The 26,191-nt window shown below is 40.8% G+C and overlaps 3 protein-coding genes across 4 annotated transcripts; 2 read left to right on the top strand and 1 right to left on the bottom strand.

The window, feature by feature from the left end:
• Positions 1–212: 212 nt before the first annotated feature.
• evc (EvC ciliary complex subunit 1) lies at positions 213–10,860 on the bottom strand. The gene is made up of 20 exons (XM_005731316.1): positions 10,390–10,860; positions 10,172–10,285; positions 9,859–9,945; positions 9,142–9,365; positions 8,946–9,030; positions 8,748–8,846; positions 8,537–8,665; positions 8,270–8,431; positions 7,939–8,155; positions 7,065–7,213; positions 6,780–6,878; positions 6,492–6,704; positions 4,536–4,645; positions 4,218–4,419; positions 3,909–4,121; positions 3,651–3,786; positions 2,569–2,659; positions 867–993; positions 675–771; positions 213–587 (listed from the first exon to the last, which is right to left on the bottom strand). Exons 1-20 carry the CDS (start codon positions 10,567–10,569, stop codon positions 439–441), a joined length of 2,883 nt encoding a protein of 960 aa, XP_005731373.1. The 5' UTR covers positions 10,570–10,860; the 3' UTR covers positions 213–438.
• A 262-nt stretch (positions 10,861–11,122) lies between these two features.
• On the top strand, positions 11,123–23,223 carry LOC102215346 (limbin). Of its 2 annotated transcripts, XM_005731314.1 has the most exons (23): positions 11,123–11,647; positions 12,330–12,402; positions 12,676–12,857; positions 12,966–13,022; positions 13,118–13,304; positions 13,402–13,502; positions 13,631–13,696; positions 13,841–13,975; positions 14,164–14,303; positions 14,477–14,801; positions 15,232–15,471; positions 15,650–15,825; positions 16,051–16,210; positions 16,329–16,505; positions 16,609–16,907; positions 17,189–17,363; positions 18,095–18,238; positions 18,452–18,679; positions 18,827–19,059; positions 19,138–19,225; positions 19,354–19,529; positions 22,356–22,457; positions 22,698–23,223. In XM_005731314.1, exons 1-23 carry the CDS (start codon positions 11,423–11,425, stop codon positions 23,092–23,094), a joined length of 4,086 nt encoding a protein of 1,361 aa, XP_005731371.1. In that variant the 5' UTR covers positions 11,123–11,422; the 3' UTR covers positions 23,095–23,223. The 2 variants fall into 2 exon arrangements, with proteins under 2 accessions (XP_005731371.1, XP_005731372.1); XM_005731315.1 differs by lacking the exon at positions 13,841–13,975.
• Positions 23,224–23,690: 467 nt separating this feature from the next.
• Positions 23,691–25,555, top strand: cytl1 (cytokine like 1). The gene is made up of 4 exons (XM_005731313.2): positions 23,691–24,039; positions 24,124–24,168; positions 24,489–24,635; positions 24,734–25,555. The coding sequence occupies exons 1-4, from the start codon at positions 23,893–23,895 to the stop codon at positions 24,833–24,835; spliced, it is 441 nt and encodes a 146-aa protein (XP_005731370.1). The 5' UTR covers positions 23,691–23,892; the 3' UTR covers positions 24,836–25,555.
• Positions 25,556–26,191: the final 636 nt, after the last annotated feature.

Genomic DNA, 26,191 nt, shown 5'->3' with positions numbered 1-26,191 from the left:
AGTAGTAGCACTCTGCTACAATGAGGATGGACATCTCTAATTCATCCAACAACTCACTAGAAAAGCATCCATCATCCTGTGTACTCAGGAATCAATACAGAGAATGAGCAGTGGTATGAAAAGCAGTGTGGGTGTAGGCAGCAAATGCTTTACTGACAGGGCCAGTTGAGTAGCAGCTCTCATAGTCGGGTATGAAAGAAAGACACAATTCATCACTTTCAGTGAGTTGTTATGTCATGATACACTTAAAAATACAGAAAAACTGAGGGAAACATTTCAGAATAACAGTATTTAAACTCTGACTTAAAACCTTTTTATGACAATACTAGTATCAACAGAGACATTTTGGCTTTATAAGAGGAAAACTATAACAACAACAAAAGAGTCAACCTTTTACAGAATATTACTGCAGGAAAATGTAAACGCTGTGAAATGATGTCAACTCTGATGAGATTCTCGTTTTCTTTCCTTCTTCTGTTTTGAACTCTTCACTGGTGTTACTACAGTCGGGGTGAGTGAAGGGTTCAAAGCTGGATCTAATGCTGGATTAAGGGCCAGCAGGTCCAGTATCGGGGCACTCTGATCACCTGTTCAAACGCAAACAAATTTAAAAGGACATGAAAGAGTGAAATGGGAATATACACAATTTAATTGTCTGGGGTAAGGGTGGTTACCAATGTCGTCCTCTTCACTGCTGTGTTCTGGATCATGGCTCTGGACAGAAATCCGGGCCAAAGCTGCAAGCTCAGTTATGAAGCTTTCTTCTGCCTCCTAATGGACAAAGCATCACAATGTTAACACAACACATCTAAAGGATGTAAATACACCTACTATCAAAAAGTACAGTGCAGACGAAGCATACTAACCAGTAACTCTTCTTTGACCCTTTGCATGGTTTGATCCTGGGCTATTTTCTTTTGCCTAAGCTGCTCGCAAGTCATCTCCTGATCCAGATCATATTGCTCCAGCACCTTTCTTTTGTGAAGTTCAACCCTAATACATTTGAAAACAAAGATAAATTGAAAATTATATACAGTGGTCCCTCGTTTATCGAGCGAGTTACGTTCTAAAAATAACCCGCGAAGTAGCGCGCTGGGTCATTTATATGGATACATCATAATAACATCGGAATGGTTGGTGATATTAAAGTCCTGTTTGTGGCACATTAGTATATGTGAGGGGGCAAACTCCTCAAGATGGGTGGTGACCATGGTGGCCATTGAGAAGTCGGCCATCTTGGATACAACTTTTTCAATAGGAAGAGGGCCATGTGACACAGTTGTTGGAACAACAAAAGTGATGGTTTGGTGTGGTATATGGGTTACAACGATAGTGGGTCCATTCTTCATCAATGGAAACCTCAAGGCCACTGGATATTTGAAATTGCTACATGATGATGTGTTTCCCTGAGTTTTTCCAGCAAGATGGTGCACCACCACATTATGGGTGCCAGGTCCGAGCATTCCTAGATGAACAGTTTCCTGGAAAGTGGATTGGTCGTCGTGGGCCAGTTGAATGGCCCCCAAGGTTTCCCGATCTGACCCCCTTAGACTTTTATCTTTGGGGTCATCTGAAGGCAATTGTCTATGGTGTGAGGATACGAGATGTGCAGCACCTGAAACTACGGATACTGGATGGCTGTGCTGGCATTTCTCCTGCGGTGTTGCTATCAGTGTGTGAAGAGTGGGAGAAGAGGGTTGCATTGACAATCCAACACAATGGGCAGCACATTGAACACATTTTATAAGTGGTGAGAAACTTCTAAATAACTCATGAAAGAATAAAGTTACGTTGAAACCAAGCACACCATTGTTTTTCTTGTGACATTACCAATAAGTTTGATGTGTCACATGGCCCTCTTCCTATTGAAAAAGTTGTATCCAAGATGGCCGACTTCTAAATGGCCACCATGGTCACCACCCATCTTGAGGAGTTTGCCCCCTCACATATACTAATGTGCCACAAACAGGACTTTAATATCACCAACCATTCCCATGTTATTATGATGTATCCATATAAATGGCCCACCCTGTATAATCCGGTGCGCCTTATAATCCGTTGTGCCATATGGTCTGAAAACCCCCCCGGTAACTTCTGCCTTCCTTTAGCATGTCCAGAAGTCCAACTTTTTGTGCGATGGTTAGCATCTTCCTCTGCCTTTTGGGTGCTAGGGCAGGTACCTTTTACGGTGCAAAACGTTTCGTCGACATTGTTGTGTTTGTTGGGGAGAAAACTTACAAACATACAGTACAGCACTTCGAGTCACAATGCTAGCAATCGAAATTTGACAAGCTGAACGCATTCTGTAATGTACAGGAGACACAGCACGGAGGAGATTGATTGGCAATGGTCTCCAGCTGATCAGGACACAGAACACAATGTGCTGTAAAAAAATAAATAAATTTAAAAAAGCATGCAAGATTGCACACCAAAAAAAATCGTCGAAACAGTGAGGGTACGAAAGGTGAACCGTATTATACCAAGGGACCACTGTACATGTTTTGTAAGAATTAATTTACAATAAAGTACCACTGAAAAAAACCCCCCAGCTCTACCAGTTTTATGTACCTCTGTTGGAATTCAGCAGATCCGGGTTTCTTGCTCCAGTTCATTAGCTCTCTCAGCAAGGCCCTGCTGCTCTCTTGCCCCTCATTCACCTCTGAAGGATTGAAGGAAATGTTTACAAGAGTAAAAAGTGTAAGGTGGATTTTCTGTCTACTGACTACTAGCTGCCGTACAATTTTAAATGTAAAACTTGCCATTTATTATGCTCATTTCAGCTCTATTATGTTATTTTCTGACTCTAATAGAACACCTCTTCTTGATTCACAGATCAAAAGAAGCTTCAGTTATCTCACATTGGAAAATGGTGAACTCTATTCGATCGTGCACTTCTGAAGCAAGTCATTTCAGCTTCTCCTTCCTCCTTACAGGAAATCATTCATAGCTTAAGCAATAACAACACATCTGACTAGCATCATCTGCTCTCTTCTGTTAACAGTTTATCTCAACCCTGTACTATCACAGCTCTTACAGTAACACACGCTAAGTGTTCACAGTCAGTGCTGTGTACTGGGAGAAAATGCCTAGAGTATTGCCTCCTTTTGAGGGAAATCAAATAACCACTTTATATATGAGTTACCTATCACCTTGAAGTAGTTTATAGGTAACAAGTCCTATTCTTCATACGTTGTTACAACTAAGGTATACCAAAGAGCATCTCTGAGCACACAACACATCAACCTTGAAGTAGATTGGCTACAGCAGCAGAAGACCACAATGAGTGGCACACCTGTCAGCTAAGAACAGGAAACTGAGGCTAGGCTCACCAAAACATTGGAAATACAAATCTCGTGTTTAACAACATGAAAGCACCAATCCATCCTTCCTCTTCAACCATTTTGCATCAAATAGCTCAAAGTGGTTTGTTGACAATAAGTTCATTGTACTTAATTGTCCTCCAGTCACCAGATTTCAAACCGAAAGAACTCCTTTGGGATTATTTGGAAGGGGACATTTGTAACAAATGAGAAAATTATTTTACAAATAAGAAGGCAGCTCCTTCAAGATTTCTGAGTACTCAGTAATGAATACAGGGTTACTCTGGTTACTTTAGTTTAAAAACTAAACTCGTGCTGGGTCTGTCTCACCCTGGTTTATTTTTGAATCATCCTGGCGCAGTTTTCTGGTGATATCCTGTAGGTGGGAATAGTAGCTTCGGACCAGCGAAGTAAGAGAATCTTTGGTCAAGTAAACGCTCTCTGCAGCAGCTTCCGTCAGGTGGTGCTAGTGGAATAAAAAGATTTTAGCCTGCAACCTAATGAAAACCAACCACTGGAAGCTAATTCTCAGTTTATTAGGCATTTATAAAAATAAGTGAAATTAAATAACTTTCACCCAGGTCTTACCTTCAGGCTAGAAGCGGTCTGTAACTCTGTAGGCGGGTCTTCCCTCATTTGTTGAATGGCATAGCTTAGGGTGTTGCCTAGTACCAGCTGTGCATGGCTCTGAAGGAGCTCTGTTCCCGTTTCCAGTTCAGACAGGAACTCCTGCTGGAAGCTATTCCCCAAGAGCTGACTCTCTGGGCCCAGATGTCTCTCTGCTAGGCTGGGCCTGCCATTCTGTGACCGTTAGCAGATAACAGTGTTCAACAGAAGAATTATTAAAACACTGAACAAATTAAAAACAACTGTGTTTATATGTGTGAATTTTCCCACCTTGAGAGTTAAATTGACACACAGCGGGTTTTTACTGGGATCTTCTATTAGTAGAGCTCTGAAATCAGTCTGAGATAGTGCCTTCAGCTTGGACAGCCTCATCTCTTTCAGCATATGTAGACAAAAGTGCCTGACCACAAAGTGCCTCTGCACCACCAGCAGAAAGTGCTCATGTTTCTTCTCTATCAGCTTCCCCATTTCACTAAGAGAAATATTACATTCCATTACTTCCTATTAACTCATAAGTGGATTTGGCCACAGTGCAGACCTAGTTTTTTTATACACTCAATATGTCATAAATATTTTTTACGATTTTACCTGTTGAGTGTGTAGCTCTGTTTGGCTACCATGTCTTGGATGAGCTTCATCTGTTGCTCCCTCAGGTGTTGCAGACAGGACTGCCCTAAAGCAATCCCTTCAGTCCATACCTACACAAAGAGAAGCTCAGTTTAAAACAAGGAAAAGCAATTTTGTAAGATTCTCATTTAATTAGATCACTGGGCAGGGTTTAAAAATCGGAAGAAATTACTGTATTTTCCGCACTATAAGGCGCATGTAAAATCCTGAAATCTTCACAAAAATCAACAGTGCGCCTTATAATCTAGTGCGCCTTATGTATGAATTTTGGTTTGTGTTTACTGACCTCAAGCTGATTTTATGTGGTACACGATGCTCAAAAATCTGTCAAAAACATTTTTTAGTACCACTTTTCGGAGCATTACGGTTACCGTTGCCAGGAGCCTCGCGGAGTAATACGTACTGTGCTTCAACATAACATTACCGTGTTGTGTGTGTATAACGACTCCAAAATGGCACCCCTCGAAGAGACATGCTTACGAAGTGGATTTTAAACTCTGAGCAATCAGTTATGCAGTAGAAAATGGAAATAGAGCAGCTACGAGACAATTCGGTATTAATGAGTCCATGGTGCGCAAGACGAGGAAGCAAGAAGATGACCTAAAACTAATAAAGAAGACCAAAAGGAGTTTCCGAAGGGAACAAGGCGCGATTGCCGCAGTTAGAGGACAAAATTGAACAGTTATTGAACAGAGAACAGTAGGTAGAAGTGTCTCTACAGTCTCTATTCGACTCAAGGCAACAGCGGTAGCACGTGACATGCAGATCAACGACTTTCGAGGGGGACCCTCTTGGTGCTTCCGTTTTATGAAAAGGCATCATCTCTCAATCCGCACAAGAACTAATATCTCACAGCAACTACCAAACGATTACAAAGAAAAGCTGGCCATTTTCCGCACGTACTGCCAGAATAAGGTCACTGAAAAGAAGACCCGGCCAGAACTCATCACTAACATGGACGAGGTCCACCTCACCTTTGACATCCCCGTGAACCGCACTGTCAAGAAAACAGGGACCAGTACGGTATCTATATGCACCGCAGAGAAGGAGAAGTCATCCTTCACTGTAGTTCTGGGCTGCCAAGCTAATGGCCAGAAACTACCACCCATGGTCATTTTCAAGAGGAAGACTTTGCCAAAAGAAAAGTTTCCGGCCGGCGTCATCGTCAAGGCTAACTCAAAGGGATGGATGGACGAGAAGATGAGCGAGTGGCTGAGGGAAGTTTATGTCAAGAGACCGGATGGCTTTTTCCACAAATCTCTGTCTCTTTTGATCTACAACTCCATGCGCGCCCATCTCACCACTAGATACTGGTGTCAACAGGTCGTTCAAAGTTAAATTATGAGCTGCGTGGGAGCATTGGATGACAGAAGGCGAACACACATTCACCAAGACAGGGAGGCAACGCCGAGCAAGTTACGCCACTATCTGTCAATGGATCGTGGATGCTTGGGCTAAGGTATCAGTCAAGTGTTGTCCGAGCTTTCACAAAGGCTGGAATAATCACTGAACAGCTAAGTAACAGCAACGAGACTGATTCGGATAATGATGAGAGAGATCCGGGCATGCTTAATGCCGAAATTGCCCAGATGTTTAACTCAGACATGGAAGGTGAAGAATCTGATGGAATTGTGGAAGTTGAATGGACTGAAAAAGTAAGTGTATTTTTCCATATTTAATGTGTTACAGTTTAACAATGTTAAGAGTTACTGTGAATGAGCTTAATAAAGGTCGAGTTATCTGGCTGTTTTGTTTGTCTTAATGCGCCTTATAATATGGTGCGCCTTATGTATGAAAACAGACCCACTCTTCAACGGTGCGCCTTATAGTGTGGAAAAAACGGTACAGGGAAAAAAAATTCATTCAATTTGAAATGTGAAATGAAACAATGACACAGATTCAACACAAGTTTTCTACCTGTTCATATGTATCCAGCTCAGCCCTAATGTCATCCAGTTGCTGCCTGGTAGTGCACTCCACCTGCTGCAGCTCTGCAGACAGCTCCTGCTCCAGATCCAGCCACAGTTTCTCACAGTGTTCAGCAGAGAGCTTTGTCTGAGCAGGAACAGAGGAGAGAAAAACATCCTTGGCCAGCTCCCCGAGCCTCTTGGACCAAGAGGTACGAAGTTTCTGAAGACACAGAAACTACATAAGAAAAACAGACGAGCTCTGTAAGCAGACAGAATTTAGCGATTGATCATTTACCTTCCAGAGGTCACAGAGGCCGTCAACCACCCTTCTGTCCTGCTGCTGCTCCAAGTCCCAAATCTGTTGCCTGTGCTTCATCAGCAACTCATGATATACCTGGAGGGCACATAAGCTCAGACTTACTTGCACACTTTCCATGGTCTCTTTTGCCTAGTTATTGTAACTACAGTGACTAAAACTGACAAGAGGAAAATTCCTCAAGTACCAACAGATAATCATATTCTTTAAAGCTCTTTCACACAATCCCATTTCAACAGTAATCCTTAAGGTATTGGACCTGACCTTGGTAAGCTCCTGTAGGTCACTGGGACTCTGTTTCAGTTCTAAGGCACGGCTCTTCTCCTTGGTGTGACTCCTCTGAAGCTTCTTCCTCTTGGACACCTTTTTGCTGCACTTCTCATTCACCAGCTCATTTGTCTTTTTCATGCAATCTGCAGCATAGAGGAATCTGTCAAGCTCAGGATTATCAAGACAACTGCATTTGTTTTATTGCAGTGCAAAGATAGTTTGATGAATATAGAATAAAAGTTAAGTAATATGCTTTACTTGGTGTATTTAGCAAGTAGTCGTGACAGAACAATGTCTCCTAGCTGCATAGCTCCATAGTCTACTTAGGTTTCTCACAATTATTAAAATCTCGAGCACAAAAGGAAATAAAAGTACCAATAAGTCCAAAAAGAAAAGATTCTTTGGCTGAAAATTGTAGGCACAGTTAACGTCTAAACAGCATTGTCCTGTTTTTGTTGTCTATGACAACAGTGAGGGATATGTAGAAAGAGGCTGAGAGTCTGGGATGCACTAATACATACAGTATGATACTCTCTGCTGTCCTGAAAGAACTTGACCTTATTTAAGGAGCTAAAGAGGATTCCCAGAAAATGGCCTATTTTCAGAGTCCACCACTTAAATTTAAGAACTAGGCTAGATATTACAGATTGCCATTTGTCTCTGGGAACCATTTGAGTATATTAGAAGATAACTCCACACACATTTGGTCAATCACTGCAAAACTGTCATTACATTTTTTTTTCCTGTTTAGTAAATATATGCCTTAAGAAACATACATCTTACTGTCAAATATAATTCTCTTATTTGGTAGAACCACACAATAATTTCACGAGATTCAACTAAAACTATTTCAGTTTATTCGTCTTACCGTCAGTGCACTGCTGAAGGCCTTCAATCAGTGTAGCCTGAATTTTTGAAAGTATCTTTTCCATTTGGCTAAATTTCAACATGTTATCGCTTGTCAGCTGTTCCAGAGTTGTAGCCATCAAGCCTTGCCTTAGAGTCACCTCCTGTCTTAGCAAGGCAGGCTGGGATTGAATGAGACCTGTCAGCTCCTCCCACCACAACAACTTCTGTTGCATTTTCTAAGAAATGGAAAATAACAGAAATACTCAGAAGCATATTTTCAGTCTTAAAATGATGACAAAAGTGATGAGAATAAAAATAAACGCTACTCCAAATGACGAGTGTTGGTTAACCTTTAGATCTACTTCTTGAGCCTTCAGCAGATGCTTCTCTACTAACAGAAGTGTCTGAATCAGAGACTGAATCACATTCTGAGCTTCATCTGGAGAGAAAGAGCTGGTCTTCTTAAGTAGCTGTTTGCACAAGTCCTCCACCTGTTTGCTGAAACTTTTGGACTATGAAGAGAAACAAACATTGTGCAGCCATGTTTATTCATGGAAGGACAGCATAAATAGATGGAGTCTAAAAGATGTGAAACAGCTGTTCCTCTCGACTTTTACCATTTGAAGGCCACGTTCAAGAAGATCTTTCTGACTTCTCTCAATTTCTTCCAATGTGCACGGATCATCTTGACTCTTCTCACTCACAGCTTGGCCTGCAGTTAACTGTTTCCTCAACTCATTCAGTTCCTTAAACGATAAAAACTGATGCTTACATTAAAAGTTTTAAAAGTCAGTGATTCTAAATAGAGTACTAGTAATTTACTCCTACCTTTTCTTGCATCTGAAGAATATTCTTGGAAAAGGAAGCATCCTTTTTGTCTTTTGGAAACCGATAGTTCAATATTATTTTCACCATCTGTAGAAAAATCTAAAATATGAATAAAAAATATATATTAGTATGACAACATTCTTTAAAGGATATCTACAAGAAATCTAGTACATTATAAGACAGATGATTAAAGCTCACCAGATATTTTTCATCTTGAAGCTGAGAGCAGTGATGTTGTATGTCCTGCAGGGCCAAACAGTAAAGGCTGATCCTACTTCCAAAACTGTGTAAACAAATGGGTGAGTGTTGTTACTTGGATCTGTGCAATGTGCCATGATTATAATCATGGCACTGTGCAATGTGGTTATAATGTGTGTGTACAGTTATTTTTTACCCTGTTTGTGTCAGTGTGTGAGGATAGTGGGAAACCCTGTTAAATCTCTGGTTCTGTAAGCTCTTGGGGAACAGCGAAGAGAAAATGAACTGACTGCTGCCATCGTTGTCCTGCTCCTGGCTCACAGACTCTCCATCCATGAAGGAGGACGACTCTTCATTAGGCATCACTGGCAACTTTGAGTGCTCATGTAGAGACGGATTGGATGCTCCATCTGCTAAAGGCTGACAGGAACAGTGAAACATAAAGCGGAATCAGTAGCCAAGTAGGCCATGTTTCCTTCTTGTCATTGTAAAACACAACTTATACATATTCTTTATATCAACTGTATTTCTAACTAGCATTGTGCATATTGTAGTTAATGAAATATGCAGTTAATGGAAGAATGCAACTACTACTTATTAGTGTATGTCAATCGAAGCCAAACTTCCATCAGTTAATTTGCATCAAGTTAATATTCAATCCACTTTGATCACATGCACTTAACAATACTGTGGGTATATTTGGCAAAATATTTTTCAACTGCAATGTTAGTTAATCATGTGGATTCGTCTGCATACGTAAATTCATTCACATTCTACTGATATTTGTGGTAAACAGACAAAATTAACAGCTTTAGCCCCCCAAAAAAGGAAAGACTTTAGCATATCTGGAATAAAACACTGTTTAGTTGTGTACGTGTAATTCTGCCACATGTTCTAGAGATGGTGGACTTACTCTGTATTTTTGGTTGATGGGATAAACCACTTTTGCTCTGGATGCAAAAGCAGCCACATCGCTGTTCACGGGTGGCTGCTTCTTCTCCTGCTCAATAAGTAAACAGAGTAAACTATTAAAGAGAAGTCTTAACCATCCAAAACTTTGTGACACTGAATAAAAATCCAAGTTTATGTATGCACAGTTTTGGTCAGAAGTTTACAAGCAGTCATCATGGGCATGAATGTTGTGGTAATTCTGGACTTGATTTACCTCATTCATGTACCTGTGCAAAACAACACTAACTTTCAGTAATTGAGTCTTAGAGTAATACTTTGTCATGAGTGGTTCCACTTGGAGCCTCCTCCTTGCATTTGCTGACATAGTCCCTTTGGTTGTTGTCTAATTCAGCATCATCAGGTTCAAGCAGTCTACTTGCATTGTAACCCTGATGGGACAAAAGAGAAAACAAACATCTCAAATATGGAATGTAAAGTGTAAGGAATCAATACAGTGGATTCAGCGGATGTGGAAGAGACCATTTATGCTTACTTGTCTCGTCAACAGCAAAGGCTTCAGACAGAAGACATACAAAAGAGCAGCAGCTAATATTCCCGACAGCCCTCCGCACACTGTAGTTACTGTCAGCAGCCCTGTGTACAGATGCAGCGACTCGGGGAAACTGACCAAAACGTCGGTGGCGCATTCCGCCATCATTTCCCTCTCTTCCATCTTTGCTTTGCTTCAAACTGTAGAAATAATACGGAGCATTTTGTAGGACTCATCGAGTAAACAATAACATCTGACGCTAGCTAAAAAAAAACACAAAAAACCCCCAATCTCTACACCAAACTTATCTGCTCGAGAATGATTTCAAAGGTTTTCGTGTTTCGTTAAAAAATACGGTTCTAAACTTGAGCAAGCTACGATTTCCAGCAACTTATTTGAGCCAAAACCTTGTCCTAAAACGACTAACTAAAAAAAAAGAGGGCTGGAAGGAGATTTTCAGAGTGAGTCAAGACCGTGCTGCTAGATCGGAAATGAAATACGTTTGCTTTCAATGTTAAAGCACGATGAATTATCTCTGCATAAAAATAAGGGAGTCAATGTCTATAAGAACACTGACGCAAGTAAGAGAAAAAAAGATTTCCAGCAAACTTAGAGTTTCTTAACATATGTGGTTTTTTTCTAGCGCTATAAAAGTATTTGATTTTAGGCTGGTATTTTATTTTATTTTGAAACCACAGACCGGAAACTATCCAGTGCACTTTGTTCCTCTTGACTTTCTTGGAGTTAAACAGTTCTTCCCAAGTTTTGGAGATGTTTTCCGAAGTTTTTCCGCAGTAGCGGTTATTATGAAGCTTGACTTTGTTTAGGTCTATAAATCGTTGAAACGGCGTAAGCCGTTTCTCCGTATATGTTAAAGTTCAAGGACGACGGTCTTGAGCACCGGTGACGCTGTTACATTAGGTGTTTCTCAAGAAAAGCTAGAGAAATGTTTTCGTCGCCACAGCACAGTGAAGTGCAGACACAATGCAGACAGTTAGCTAGCGGCTTCCCTCGGTGGTAGCACACCAAGTCACGAATGCTTCGGGTACACTTTACCGTGGAGAGGGTCGCGATATGTATATATTTCTTAAATATCGAAGTATCGTGTTTTTCTCCAGCCTTTTTATATTCACGTTGCGGTCCCGATGTAACAAGGCGCACCGGTGTTTTGGAGGACACAACTGGAAACCAGTCTTGTTATAACGGCACTGCCCTGAGTACATCATGGCACACAACATCTTCTTTCCCTGTGAAACATAGGGTGAGTTGCTCAGTGGTAAAAAAAAAAAAAAGAAAAGCCAATGGTATTTGTTTAGCTGTCAGCTAGAAATTTAATTTAGCAACCAATAGATTGATTCACATCATCTAAATAAATTAACCGTTCTTTCGTAACAAACCCTTGTTTTTGTTTGTTTGTTGTTTTGTTTTTACAGTTGCAGTCATAAGTTTACATCCACTCATCACGAGCTTGACTTTCATGGTAATTTGGGGGCTTTTAATGATTTCTATGAACTGGTGGAATGATGGTACCGCTCCATCTTCATTGGCTCTAAAAAAAACAAGAACTGTGTGCACAAGTTTGAATTTATGTTGGATTTTCTCTAATCCTTCTCCTTGGTGATCATGACTGACTACAACTGTTAGTTTCTTTTTAACACCATAAAAAGGATTTGTTTGATACCACTCATGGATTGATCAGTGCTCAGAACAATGGGAAAGTCCAAGGAACTCAGTGAAGATCTGAAAAGGAGAATTCTACCAAATCATTAAATATGTATGCAAGTATTCCACCCTTTAAAAAGAGCGGTGAAAATAAATAATTCAAAATTACCATGACAATCACTATCATGATGAGTGCATGTCAACCTCTGACCATAACTGCTGGCCATAACATAATTACATATTTAATATGTAATTACCTCTTAATGCTCTTATCCCATCAGATCCTTGCCAGTATGGATTCAATACAACATGACCCAGGCGGACAATCAGCAGACCCATTACTTAGAAAGGATGGTTTGTGCTTTTTCTTAGCCAATAACACAGAAAATAACTTTTAAAATAATGAGATAATATGCTGATTCAACTGTACATTACTCCATGATGTGAAAAATAATGTTTGGTTGTGCTTTTTTTGCCCACTTGTGTTGTTCATTTGAGTGTAAATTTCCATAATGAACGCTGTAATAGTTTTGCTTGGGGAATGTGTGATATACAGGCTCTCTTTCAGCTTTTGTAGCTGCTTTTTTCAAGCTGTTCAAGCACCATGTGTACACATTTACCTGACAGGTACAGTGGAAATTGGTGAGGCTAAAGCCTTTTTCGGGAGGGGCCCTCTCTCATCTTCAGCTCCTGCTGGTCCGTGGGGACACTCTTTTTACTCTTCATTTCCCTATGTATCAAATGGCTTGCACCTCAGGAACAGCAGAAGCACCCTCACCCGATATAACCTGGGCCACTCGCTGCCTCAGGTATGTTTCTACATGATTATTACTAAACTATTCCAAAAAAATTATTGTGTTGGAAGAAACTAAATATATATTGTTTTGGTTTTTTTTTTCTTTTTTATAATCCTGCAGGTTCAGAGTGTGGTGCCTCCAGCTGCATTTGGAGTAAAATTTCACAAGTGTGCACAGGTACATCAACAATATTGAAAGAATTTAAAAAATAAATGCACATTTAATGAACCAATTAACCTGATATAAATTTATTTTTCAATCATGTGACCAAGGTGAAGCTTGACACTGATCCCCCTCAGTTGACGTTCTTTCTGCTGGTTCGCAACGTGGGCCCTGTGGGTGGCACCAACCTATCTCAGGTGGCTATCCGGGACTCGATTTCAGGATTAGTACCTCTAAAATCTGAAGGCAGGGTTGTGGAAAGAGGCTACCAGACATTTGCCATTGAGTCGTTGTTGGGTATGTTTGGGAATGAGGATGTTTAAGAAGATTATTTTTAGCCAGACTATGTCTGCATGCTGCTTCGGCAGTTGATATGTTTATTTTGCTCACTTAGCTGGATCTCAAGTTGTTCTCAATTATACTGCTCACGTAAGGAGTCAAAAGAGCGAAGTCCTTGACCTTCCAGCTTTTCTCACCTTCTCTAATGCCTCACAGGTACTTTTTTCAATCTTCCTAATTGGCAACATTGTCAAACCAAAGCTTTCTAGATCCTAATTTGCAGGATAATAAGGTCATTTCCAGTCCTGTTAGCCTGGTTGTTTATTTCTTTCTTGGTTCCACAGAATGATGTCAGCATGTTTGGCCCATTAAGGGCTAATCTAACGCTGAGGATGAATTCCACAGACAGGGTAAGTTTGGGGCAGCACCTTAATTTGTAACAAAATCTACATGACAGCATAAGTTGTTTATTGTTGTCATTTCTTCAGTGTTATATTTAGCGTGTTCATAAAAGGGACTTAATTGTAAGTGTAACATATAGGTCTCTCTTTTAGATCTATCCTAACCACGGTGTTCATTTTGCTGGATTTGTTGCTGGGTTCTTTGTCACCATGGTGCTGCTGCTGCTGGGGTTTCTGGCCATAAACGTGATAGGACTCAGAACTAGACTGAATCTTCTTCAAAAAAGGGTATCACAAGTTCATCTCTTAAACCTAAGGATAAAGTGTAATATTGACCATGAACAATTTAAATGCAGTTGCTATAACAATGCTTAATGCTTATTGCAATATATTTCATTTGCATAGTAATGTCTGTATATGTTCTTTTGTTTTGTTCTTCATCTTCATTCTGCCGTATGGTGTTTCTTTTGCTTCAGAGAAACAGAAGTGATTCAGACCCTGAGTTTGCAGACTCCAACTTGAGTGAGACAGTCAAGGATGAGGCAACATTTGAAGACAAGATTGTGGACACCATGGTTCTGGAGGATCCACAGAACATGTACAGGGCTTTGGAAAAGTGAGTAGATCAGCCCAGCATGACTTAATTTCCATTAATGGAACAATACAAAAAAACTATTAGTACAAAAATGAATCGTTAATTGTGTTACTGTAAAGTTGTTCCTTTTTCTACATTATGTCAAAATCAATACCTGCACCTTATTCTGTTTATTGTGTGTTTTATCTCTTTAGTCTTGAAATGTCTTCACTGCTACATGCCACCAATAACCTGGAAGCCATCCGGATTCAGATTTACAAGGACGTGATGTCCTCCTTGCTTGCCAGACTTCAATTTCAGGGCCAGGCCAGTGCTCAAGCCCAGGAGAGGCTGCTTAGTGTGCTTCACGGGCAGCTGCTAGGCATGGAGGGACGGCTCAAGGAGGAGCGAGGGGCTCGCATGGTTGCCTTGGCTGGTCAGTGTAACCTGGAGACTCGGGAAGAAATGGAAGCAGAGCACTGCAGAGAGGCTGCTGAGAAGGCCCAGGCTGAGCTTCTGTGTCAACATGCAGATCAACAGGTAGCAACAATCTGTTTTTGCATTGTTAACTCTGCCAAGGATGTTAGCATTTTGGCATTACACAAAAACTACTAGGTCAGTGTTTATGATATTGGACAAAGGAAGAAATCTGTTCTGAATCAAGGTGTGTATACTAGTTTTGTTTTTAACAGTTCAGTCACACTGGAAGCTGGTAGTGTAGTAGGGTGTAGGGCATCTGCCGTAAAACTGCCAACTTAAACATGTAGAGCTATCTGCTGTGATGGGGGACCCCAGCCATCAAGGGCTGACTGAAATGTAATCGTTAAACCACTATGGCAGAGGCACTGCAAGTACAACAGCTGTTTTGGAATATGAAGGTTTCTATGAATAAAATAAATATAAACATGTGTTAGAAGAAAGATTTCATTTTCACAACTTTAAGATTAATTTTGAAATCTTGAAATCTCAGGAACTTCTTCAGTGTAGTGTCCTCCTGGAGAAGCTGCACAAGTTGAGCCAGAGTCAGCTTCAACGCATCTTATTGGTTCGTCATGAAGAGGCCTCAGCGAAGCTCCAGAGGCAGATCATTGAGTGGCGACGGGTGGAGCTGCACAAGATTTTCTCAGAGGAACTGGAGGAGGCCACCAGGATGGGAGAGTTGGAGAAGAGCACAGCCAAGAATCTTCAGCACGAATACTTTACTTGTCAGGTGAACAGTCAGAGCCTGTTGAGTTGGGTTATCATTTAATTGTCATGCCTGTTTAAAGAAAAATGTTGTGATATGCATACATCTACACTTGTGGTGAAACATTAACATGAAACACAAAGAACGTAAATAGTGATGACTTCATAAAGTTGTTGTTTTGTTTTTGTTTGTTTTTATCCAGGATCAGCTAGAGGAGGTGCTGGATGTAGTCCTTGCCAATCTGCGCTATGTGCTAGCTGAACGCAGCGCACAGAGGAAGTTTCTGGTGCACAGCCTCCACAGCCTTAACAGCCTGATTTCTGACACTTTCTCCAGCACCTCCAGGAACTTGGACAGCTGGTTCACTTACATCAGGGGGTTGGTGCCAATTAAAAAAAAACACAAATGTTCCTGCGTCTTAATAAAAAAATAACTGAAACATGTCTGTTAATCATGTGATATATACAAAACAAAATATGCAGTATCGAAAAGTTCAGGGACATAAATGCTCTAGTGTTTTTAAAAATCTTGTTGATATCTACAAATACAAGTACACTATGCTAGAGTTGTTTCACTGTGGTACTCTGCTCCCTTCTCCACCAGAGGGAGCAAACTGCCTGCAGTGCAGGTCGACCACCTGCAGGAGAAGGCTCAGAAAGAGCTGGTGATGCTGAGACAGAGACTGGATGAGGCACTGAAGCAGGAGAGGAGAGCCATGCATTGTGGACTGATTAAGAAGAGGAGGGAGCTCATATCTGACATGGTGAGCAAAAGTGGATATACACAGGTCTCTGCACTTATTCATTGTAACTGATGTCAAAAATATGTTTTGCAAGGTATTTCCGTTTGAAAAATGAAATCCTTTTTTTTGCCTTGTCCAGGTGACGGTCCACAAACAGAGACAGAAGGACCTGTCGAACATGTGCAAGGGTCTGGAGGGAGGGATAGAGGTAGGACAGCATCTGCACTGTTGGCAGAATTTACTGACAGCTCACAGCTTGGAGCTAGCAGAGCTTATCAACAACCTGGATGAGGAAGCTGCTGCAGACATCCGCAAGGTGCCACACTCAGACTTCACATCACTTTGTGTGTCACTTTTCTCCTGTGAGACATGAAGTTGCATAAATATGAAGTGAGGTTGGTCTCATACCTGTTCTTTAGGTCACCATGCGTGTGATCCAGGGTGCCATAGCAGACATCAAAGCCATCCAGCCTTCTGCAGCTCAGGCTGTATTAGCCCTCTTGCCTCCAGGAGAGCAAGACTTTCCACTGCAGATGGAACCAGGGCAAGGATCAGGACAGGGAGCGAGTGCTCTCCTGGTGGGACAGGAAAGACTGCACCAGGAAGGCAAGGCAGCCTTGCGTATCCTCAGCTCCACCAGGGAGGCTCTGAAGGAAGACATGGAGAAAGAGCTACAGGAGCAGAAGGCACTTAGGACACGCTGCAAAGATTTCTTCAGGTCAGTGAGGCAATTTTACTGATTTCAGAAACTAAAGATTGTGTATGCGGTCCCAGTAGAAGATCAAAGAAAGAAACAACAAACTGGTTCCACAGGTTTAGGATGATAGCAGGTGGGAATTCTTAAAGCAGCTGCAATGGTAGCAGATGCCACACACTGTTTACTTCCAAGGAACTTTTTATCTTTTATAAATAATATATACATTGGATAATGCTACCCAGTAAGTTTAGAAGAGTCAAGCTGGTTCACCTGTCACATTTCTCTTTTCCTTTCTATCATAGGTGTTTGTGTTTGTCCCAGCTAACTCTGTCTGAAGATGACAGGCTAAAGATGAAACTGGAGTTTCAGAAATGTCTTTCTGTGATAGATCGCTGTCTGGTGATGCCACACGCTGTCGCCAGAACTAAACTTCTGTGTGCTCTGGCAGCTTGGAGGAAGGAGAGCGAGAAACAGATGGTGCATATATAATCACATGTTACTCAGTTCATTTTAAATGCTCTTAAAATGTTGCTGTATAGAATTGCATATTGTACTGATTGTCATTCATTTCATAGTTTGAAAAAAAGTTCGTGCTACCCTGAATTGGAAAGTGGATGGATTGGGTGGGGGGCTTTTTCCTGCCTTATTCACTAAACTTAAAATTAAATCAACAATGCCGTCATAGATTTCTCCCCCACTTCTTTTAAAAGGCATTAGCTAAAGCAGTATGGCTAAACAATTTAGCTTCTTTGCACTGCAGTTTTGCAATGCTCTGAATTAAATTTCCCTGGGAAACGCTGATCAAAGCATGCATCGTTTTATGGAGGCATGTAATGTGGTGGTAAAGCAAGTACTCATCTCATTTTCATCACCAGGCCTTTATGCATTTTGGTATTGATAAGTTCTTTTGAGTCAGTTCGTGGCATTTTTCCCATGGGAAATTTTTTTCCCATGTTTATTCAGTATGCATTAATATCTTCTTGTTTTTGAATCTCTTTATAATATTCTTAAGGTAACTCAAAGTAAGAAACTGACCAGTGGAAAACCACACTGCTGTAATCCTCAATTGTGTGGCTGCTGGATGAGTGTACATTGTTATTGAGAAATTATAAAGGGGATCCACAGAGTGACTTCATTTCTGATCACGTCATGACATTTAGCTTGGAGTTCTTTCCCAACCACCTTCCGGATACTGTGGCTTTTTGCAGATGAATCCACAATCCAAGGGGAAAACCAGTGAGGCCAGACAGAAAGCAGACACATCCGACCTGCAACTTTTCCAGAAAAAGCTTAAGGATAGGATTCAACTATATGAGAGGGAGAAGGAGATGGAGAGCAGTATAATGAGCAAGGTATAGCTGTTTCCTAAAACCTTGATAATTTATTTTTAAGTTTATTTATTATCATCCTGTATTTTTACAGCATGTTAAAGTGATCCAGGAAATTCACAAAGCAAAGAAAACCAGAAGTCTTGAAGACAGTTTGAGTTTAGCATCACAATTGTGCATCAGTAGGTTTTGAGTTTATACCAGATGACTGAAAATCATCCATTCTCAATGTGGCAGGTGTTGGAGGAGATGAAGCATGAGAGAGAAGATGATCTGCACTCTCAGGCAGACAGCCTGGCTGTGCAAATGGCTATCGTCCATTACCAGAAGGCTGAGAGGCGAGCCAAAGTTTTGGAGACCTGCAGAGCAATGCTGACTCTCCATAGCCTGCTTGTTCAACAGCTCAAAGAAAGGAAGCATTTGGAGCGACAAGACATGGCTCAGAGTATACAAAGCCACTGCTTGGTAGGTAGTATCTGACTTGTGTGCGGTAGCTGCTTCTCTCCTGAAGCCTATAAATTTTCATTCTGTGAAATTTTTCATTTTTATCTTTAATTATTGGGTTTCTTCTGAGACTTGGTTATTTGAAGGTCACTTTGACTTTTGCCACAGGGCCTAGAGGAAGCAGAGCAACAGCTTCAGGAGGAAAGAACAACGTTGGACAGCCTGCAAATGTCTCAGCCCACTATAAAGTCAAGTAAAACACATCAGGACGACTCTGGTGTGGGAGATGAGAACTGTGAGCAAGAAACCGTGTTTCAGTTGCAGACAGATTGCAGGATGGGGGCCATCCTTCAGGATGCACTTTATAAGCATGAGCAGGTTACTTCACTGATGGCTGAGAGGTAAGCTATTATTCAGCATTATTTAGAGAGCAAAGAGGACTTTGGGGGTATTGATATAAGCCATTCTGATGTTTCCAGGTTTCACTTAATGACTGCCAAGAGTCAAAGCATGGAAGATTTAAAAGAACAAATGGAGCTCAAGAGACTGTATGCAAACTGTGACCAGGTCTCAGCTTTTTTTTTTCCATGATAAGTGTTTGGATAATATGTGTAATAAAAGCAATCAAAACTTTGTACCAGTTAGTTCAGACAAAATGTGGGCTAACGAATACTCTGCACTGCTCTTCGTTACAGGATCTGGACTTTGCATCTCAGCTGGTCAAGCGGTGTCATGTGTCTACCGAGGTTCTCCTGGAGGCCCTACGTCTCCTTCTCCCAACCCTGCCTGAAAGTGAACTCCTTTCAATCAGTGATGCCCTGTGCCCCAAGCAGCACCCTCCCTCAGGGTCTGCAGAACAGGAACACCCAGGGTAAGAACCAGGTTCTGAGTTTCTATCCTTTTATAAGAATCTGGAGGTTCATACGTCATCTGTCAACAGTGTTCAGTGCGTTTGACTTATGAGAGTGAATCTTATTATGATGTAACAGTAAATAGAGTTCTGTCAAAGAGATAATCAACTTTTTTTTCCTGAAGGAATATCTGAACAGAATAACATAACCACTACAGTTTGCTAGGGAAAAGGGAAGTAATGTAAATGAGCCGGTAGAAATGGTTGACAACAAAATTGCAATCTTTAATGAGTGAAATTAATACATATGCTAAGAACAAACGGAGCAGAAAACACAATGAAAGAACTTTTGTGTTTTCATTGATTTTGGAAATGGTGTCTTTCCAGCAACCTTATAGATTTATTCAGTACTTCATACGATTTTTCATGAAGTCATACTTCACTGACTTGTTGCAGTTTTGTGCCTGGGCATGGTTAGTGATCACACTATGGGTATACTGCATCAGGGCATGCTACACTTAACCATTATCAGGCACTGTACACAGCAATCACTGCACACAGCTGGACTTTGGAGGTCAAACGTGCTCAGGCTTTGTAGGATACCTATAATGAGTACATCCTAAGAGCCTGGGGGCTCTCTTAAGCAGGTGAGTAAATTACAGATTCAGTCTGATTCACACATGAGGCTGGGACACTGGTTCAGTCCAGCACAAGGGCCAATGGAGTAGATGACTCACAAGAAAGCAACAGAATATCAAGTGCAGCCACTAATCTTGATTGAGCAATAAAACTTATAAATTTTTTTATCAGGGCAATAACATTAGACGGTGAAGTTCTTTGAGGAAATTTAAATTGGACATATTGGAGCATAATGCTGTTAGTTTGACTCTTGGCTTAATCTATTATAGCTGTGCAGTATTTAATGTGTGTCATGCTCTTTTACTGAAACTCTAAAGATTGTTTGTTTCCTGTTTAGCTGAGTGATTTAATGAAGTTAGATGAAATTACTTCTCATCATTTTTAAGTTGGGTCTCCAGCATACATAACCTGTATGCAACAACAAGTTGGTCTAGTCTTGCTAAGGAAATGATAATGTTTTGTTTTTCTTTTTTTCTTTCTGCTAGTACACAGCCAGTCTCAACAGTTCAAGTTCTGTTTTTTTAAGAAAATATATTTGAAGTCTCTTATTTGAGAAGAAACAAAACTCTGTGTTTCCCCAGCAGCCAGTTGAAACACAACCATCTCTGCGTATTGTCTTAAATGTAAATAACAAAAGCTGTTTTCCCTGAGCCAAGATAAAGAGATAAATGATTTTACTCATCATTTAATTTCCCCTCTTGTCCTGGTGCACTGGAACAGTTTTGTGTGCACCCCGCTGAGTCTGGATTGTTTAACTGATGAATGATGCCTCATGCTTTGGATCTGAGCTTCTGGCCAAAGGACAAGGGAGTGAAAAGTTTGGAACAATATGCAAGACATGTGTTTTTCTTTTCATTAGTTCTTTTGTTTCTGCTTTTTGTTTGGAGAATGGAGTTCACCAATTCTTAACAGCTGTTTTAGTTTTATTGAAAAGAGAATTCATGTATATAGTATTGTTTAATTTTAACAGTGACTATTATATTCATTTTTAGCTCCCTATTTTATTCGCTGGACTGTGCTACAGTAGCTTTGCGTGATTTACAGTTCAAAATAATTCTTGCTGGGCCTTTAGTGCTGCCCCTCTGTCTGAAAGAAGCCCTTTCAGCTCTTCTCCCTTTAAGACCATCATCCAAGAAGCCAGCGCTCTTTCCATTGGCTGCCCCTCATAAACACGGCAGATAGGCGGGACTTGTGTGCTCCAAGCCAAAACTGTGTTCTCGAGAGCCATATTAGAAATATATGCTCGCACTAACATCATTCAGAGTACCAAAAATCATCTGAAATCTGATCTTTTGACTCATATTTAAATATTTTTTATACACACATATAGTCTGTGAACTCCTGTGTTGAAGAGTTGGTAGTTATGTCTGCTGTTCTGAGGACAAATGTCTCCCTTGATTTGTCAGTGTCCTTTGCTAATTTGGACACTAATATAAAGCAATCAGGTTGCTCCAAAGTGGTCAGGCTTTAAATTTCCCTCTATCCAATACCACAGTTTGCTTTAATACACTGCAAAAAAGCAAATGTTGACAAAACTCAAAATACTGAGGCAGCTTGGTTCAATGGCTGTTTTGAGTTTTCTTGGCTTTTCACTGTTCATGTTGATTTTAGACTTTCATGTTGAAACAGCAGTTTTGGCAACTTGAAAATCACCTTATTCATCATAATATACCTACAGTGTAGGAGAATTATTTGAGGACTTTTCATAGCATGCTGTATTAAATCCATAGGTAGGTGTTCAGAGGTTCTGTCCATGCCATCTGCTCGCTGCATAGCTAATGTACCACATATAGTCCCCCCATTACAAAACCCCGTTGATGACTCATTTGCATTTTGACAGATATTGTCTATGAAGTGTCACAAGTACAGAGAAACCAGAAGACTTGCACTGTTTACTGTCAAAATAAAGACTGCCTACCTAAGACCGACTCTGTGTTTTGAAGGCAATCTTAAAAATATAGTAATTCTCCTAAAGGTTTTTTCAGTTAGACTTATCCGGATTTATTAATTAAACTTCCCAGCTTAACATGTTGTACCCTACGACGAAGGAGATAAAATATGTAATCATTTTTCTCTAAATGTGAGATTACAAAACTGATGAATTGTTGCAGTGTGTGAACAGTTAGGAATTGTTTTATTAAACCAGTTGTCTGCAGACTTTGTAAAGCAGCTGACAGTTTTGTATTCTGTTGGTGACTTTTTGTTTAGGTGTGCTGAGGAGCTGAACAGAGTTCTTCCTGTGAAACTGAGAGAAGATGTGGTGCATAAAAATATGCTGAATATTCCAAGTTGTGCTGTGGATAAAGAGGGGTGAGTTAAACACATTTCTTTGTTCTTCTACCAACCACCATATAAAGACTTCATGTTACACCACAGCCAAGGCTAATTTGTAGTTTAGTGGTCACCAGATATTACTGTCAGATCCTTAAATTGAAGTGAAATGTGCCTGTCGGATTGCATGGTTTGGCTGCGGTGACCACACGCATGAGGTAAGCGCGTTAACACTCTAGTCCTGCTAACAAAAGCTCCTTTGTCCTCCAAATCTCACAGACTCCAGGAAAAGAGGCAAAGTCTGATGGAAAAACTGCTCCCCAGGTCCGGTCTTGTGCTTCAAGGGGATACTGCACCGCTGCTGACTAAGGAGAAGGGAAAGAAGAACAGCTGTAGCAAAGCACAGCAGCCACTTTATAAATCTGGGCTGCCTGTTAAAGAGCAGCAGAGCGACAGTGGAAGAGAAGAAGTTGTGGACACGGTAAAGGAAGCAGAGGAACACACGCCTTCAGCCTCTGCTTGCTGTGCGCCGGGGAGCCCAGCAACCGGGGAAAAGCTGTTTGTTTTCCGGGATCCACCTGAATCATGTAACAGTGTAGATGTCCCAAATAGAAAAAGGAAGAGGAATTTCCTCAATCTGAAGAAAGGTTCAGTGGCCCCAACAAACCTACCTTGAAATTTGTCTTGCCTTTTGTATTATTTTTTTTAATGAGGATGGTATTTTATATATGATCATGCTCCAAAAAAATCTGGTACTTCAAAGTGTTTATATGATCTGACTTTGTTTTATTTTTTAATAAAATCAGCTGGCTTAAGTTGTTTCCAGTCATTTCTCCCTGTCTTCTCAATAATTCAGATTGCTAATAAACTGGTCAGAAATGACTGGTTGAGTAATAAATTGTTATGTTGTCCTAAACATCTTCCCAAAAGGCAAAACTTCACTAATCAATAATAGGAGAAAGGAACATGCCAAAGTGAAACCTTGTAGCTGTGTGTTAATGAGAAAGCTGCTACTTTCAAACATCTGTGTTAAAAGCCCTACATTGGACAAACGGATACAAAGTTTCCAAACACGCTCACACCTGTGATTTCTACTAATGAACTTCGTGACTGCAGGTCAGATGATTTAGCGTACAAAGTGGCTGACTTTAGTCTTTGATTAATAGCTCTCATTAATATCTTGCTTTTACGTAATGACGGGCAGTAGGACAGAAAACACCGCAAAATCCGTCCGCCCATTGTCAGCAGGGAGAAATCAGTCACCGCTGCTATTTAGACATGGCTGATTTGCTCTCCACAACGCAGAAGATCCCAAATGTCTTTTTGGGGTTTTTTTGTGTGAGCTGTGCTGCTCCTCCACGTCATCCTACGTGTTTGTTTTTTTTCTTCCACTCCATCCTTAAAACAGCAGCCGGCCCTCCTCTGTACTACTTGACAGGCTCTACCAGTCCAGTCCTGCAGAGCGTTATCCGACATGAAGCTGGGACTCGCAGCTCTCCTGTGCCTCTCTAGCCTCGTGTGGCTGTCGGAGTGCACACCTCCGACCTGCTACTCCAGAGCTCTCGACCTGAGCAAAGAAATCATGACGCTGCTGGATAAAATACACACTTCTCATCGCACGGTAAGAGAGTCTACGTTTGTGGCGCTTTTGGCATCTTGATGCCACCAGTTATTTAACTCAACGCTCATGTTTGCTGGGTTGCAGAAAACATGTGCTGAGATTCTGCCTGTCATCTTCCTGGACGTGCATGTAAGTTGTTAATTTTTTAAATGTTCAATTTTCTCTTACTGTATAATTTCCCAGTAAATGAAGCGCTAAATGTATCAATTTAATACAAAATCAACTGACTAATTTAGCTGTTAAACTGGCAGACGACAAATATTTCCTGTGGTAAATTTGTACAGTTTGGATATGTGCATTGAGAATGCCCGAGGCACAAAATCTTAAGCTTTGATTTGACCTGATGTGCAAATGTTTGCAGTTTGACAGCTGCGCCGTGCAAAAGGAAAAAAAAGAAAAAAAGTATTTCTCTTGGAGATTGAATGTAAATACTTGTTTCATGACTCCAGAACTCCTGCATCACTACCAAGCTCCGTGACTTTCTTTACGTGGTGTTGAACCATCCCAACCAGTACTGCAGAGAGAAACCCAGAATGGTTCTGCTGAAGCGCAAAATCCAGACCCTTTACAGCATCATCACCAGAATCTGTTATCGGGTAAGCACTCCGCAGTGTGTGTGGGTTTCTTTTTGAGCTTTTATGTTTTCAAGTAGAGCAGCTACACCACATGTTTCTTGTTTCTTGTTTCTTGGCAGGACTTGGTGTTTTTCACAGACGACTGCCAGGCTATTGATACTGGAAACACCAGTCCTTACTATGCAGAGGACAGGCTTCAGCTGCTCCAAGAGGACAGATGATCAACAAAAACACAGATATCCGGGCATACGCTGCTGTTACATTCATATAAATACCACAGTAACAACACGTAGAATGGTAGAACATGCACCATAAACACCACATACTAAAGTGTATCAGATGCAGCATAAACGCATCATAAGGCTTTGGTAGTGCACGCAGTGCTGCTTCACACTGTACCCAGTTGGGTACACACTCATGTTATTGGACATGCATGGCTACATTCCAGCAAGGAGTGCAGAACTTTCCACAGGAAATTTGCTGAATGCCAACCATGCCGATGAAAACCTTGAAATAACAAACCAAGGGAGCCAGCCTTAACCGCTGCTTACTTACCAGGGCTGATCAAAGCTCCGCGTGTCATTAAGAGAAATATATCGTTGTTGTCGCAACCTGTAGCCTGACAAACATGTATTTGAGGGAGCACTGTAACGCATTTTGTAAACATCTGAAGACCTGAACATGGTGGGGAAAGTGTTATGCAAGAAATAGATATCTAAGCCATGCTTGTACAGTATGTTCCTTCTGATAGGGTTTGAAAGAGTTGTGTCAGTTCTGCTGCTTGTACTCATGCTGAATGAATATCATGGATCAACGGCATTAAGCAGACTGAATGTAAAATAACAGATGTATCACTGTCAGAGAGAGAAACTCACTGCCTTTTATGAGTACTTACCCATGATTACCCACATATGCAATAAACCCTCTCTTTATGTGTCAGAGTTCATGCCCTTGTTGATTTGTTCTTCAGAGTTATTAAAAAAAATGTCTGCCAGTTGTTTTTGGAAAGAAGGGATTATAAAAACAAAAAGAAAAGAACTGGAGGGTGAGTCAGCAGAGGAGCCCTCCCTGAAAACATTATTCATACTCTTAACTTATTTTTCATTCAGCTCTTATTGATTAATTGAACTTAATTAGAAAGCTTTTTGTTTTTTATTTAAAGCTGTTCTGTATTGAGTTACCACTGTGTCATTTGTCTCTTCAGTAAGCGGTGAATGTGTTTTGAAATGTGACCCATTAACTGTGACTGAAAGAAATCCACAGACAAAATGACTTTTTATTTCATTTTGGCGTTTTGGCCACACAAGGTTACTTGGACAAATAATTATGCTGAAATCTTGGATTTTCAAGACTGTTCTTCCCAGATGTGAGTTGTGGCCTTTGCTGCCCTCTGTTGCTGAAACCACACAACCAACCTACGGAAAATCTCCTACTTTTGTTAATTTATACAGACAGAAAAGAATTCTGGGATTTGTTGACCTTTCAAAACTAAAATGTACAAGAAAAAGTTGTCCTCTTTTCACATACATTTTTCAAAGTGTGAAACTGTTTTCTCATCACAGGCTGAAATTTTGCTT

Source organism: Pundamilia nyererei, unplaced genomic scaffold, assembly GCF_000239375.1.
Source record: "Pundamilia nyererei isolate P.nyererei 1_Seehausen unplaced genomic scaffold, PunNye1.0 scaffold00042, whole genome shotgun sequence".
NCBI lineage: Eukaryota > Metazoa > Chordata > Actinopteri > Cichliformes > Cichlidae > Pundamilia > Pundamilia nyererei.
Note: the sequence above shows the minus strand (reverse complement) of the source record. Positions and strands in the feature narration are given on the sequence as shown.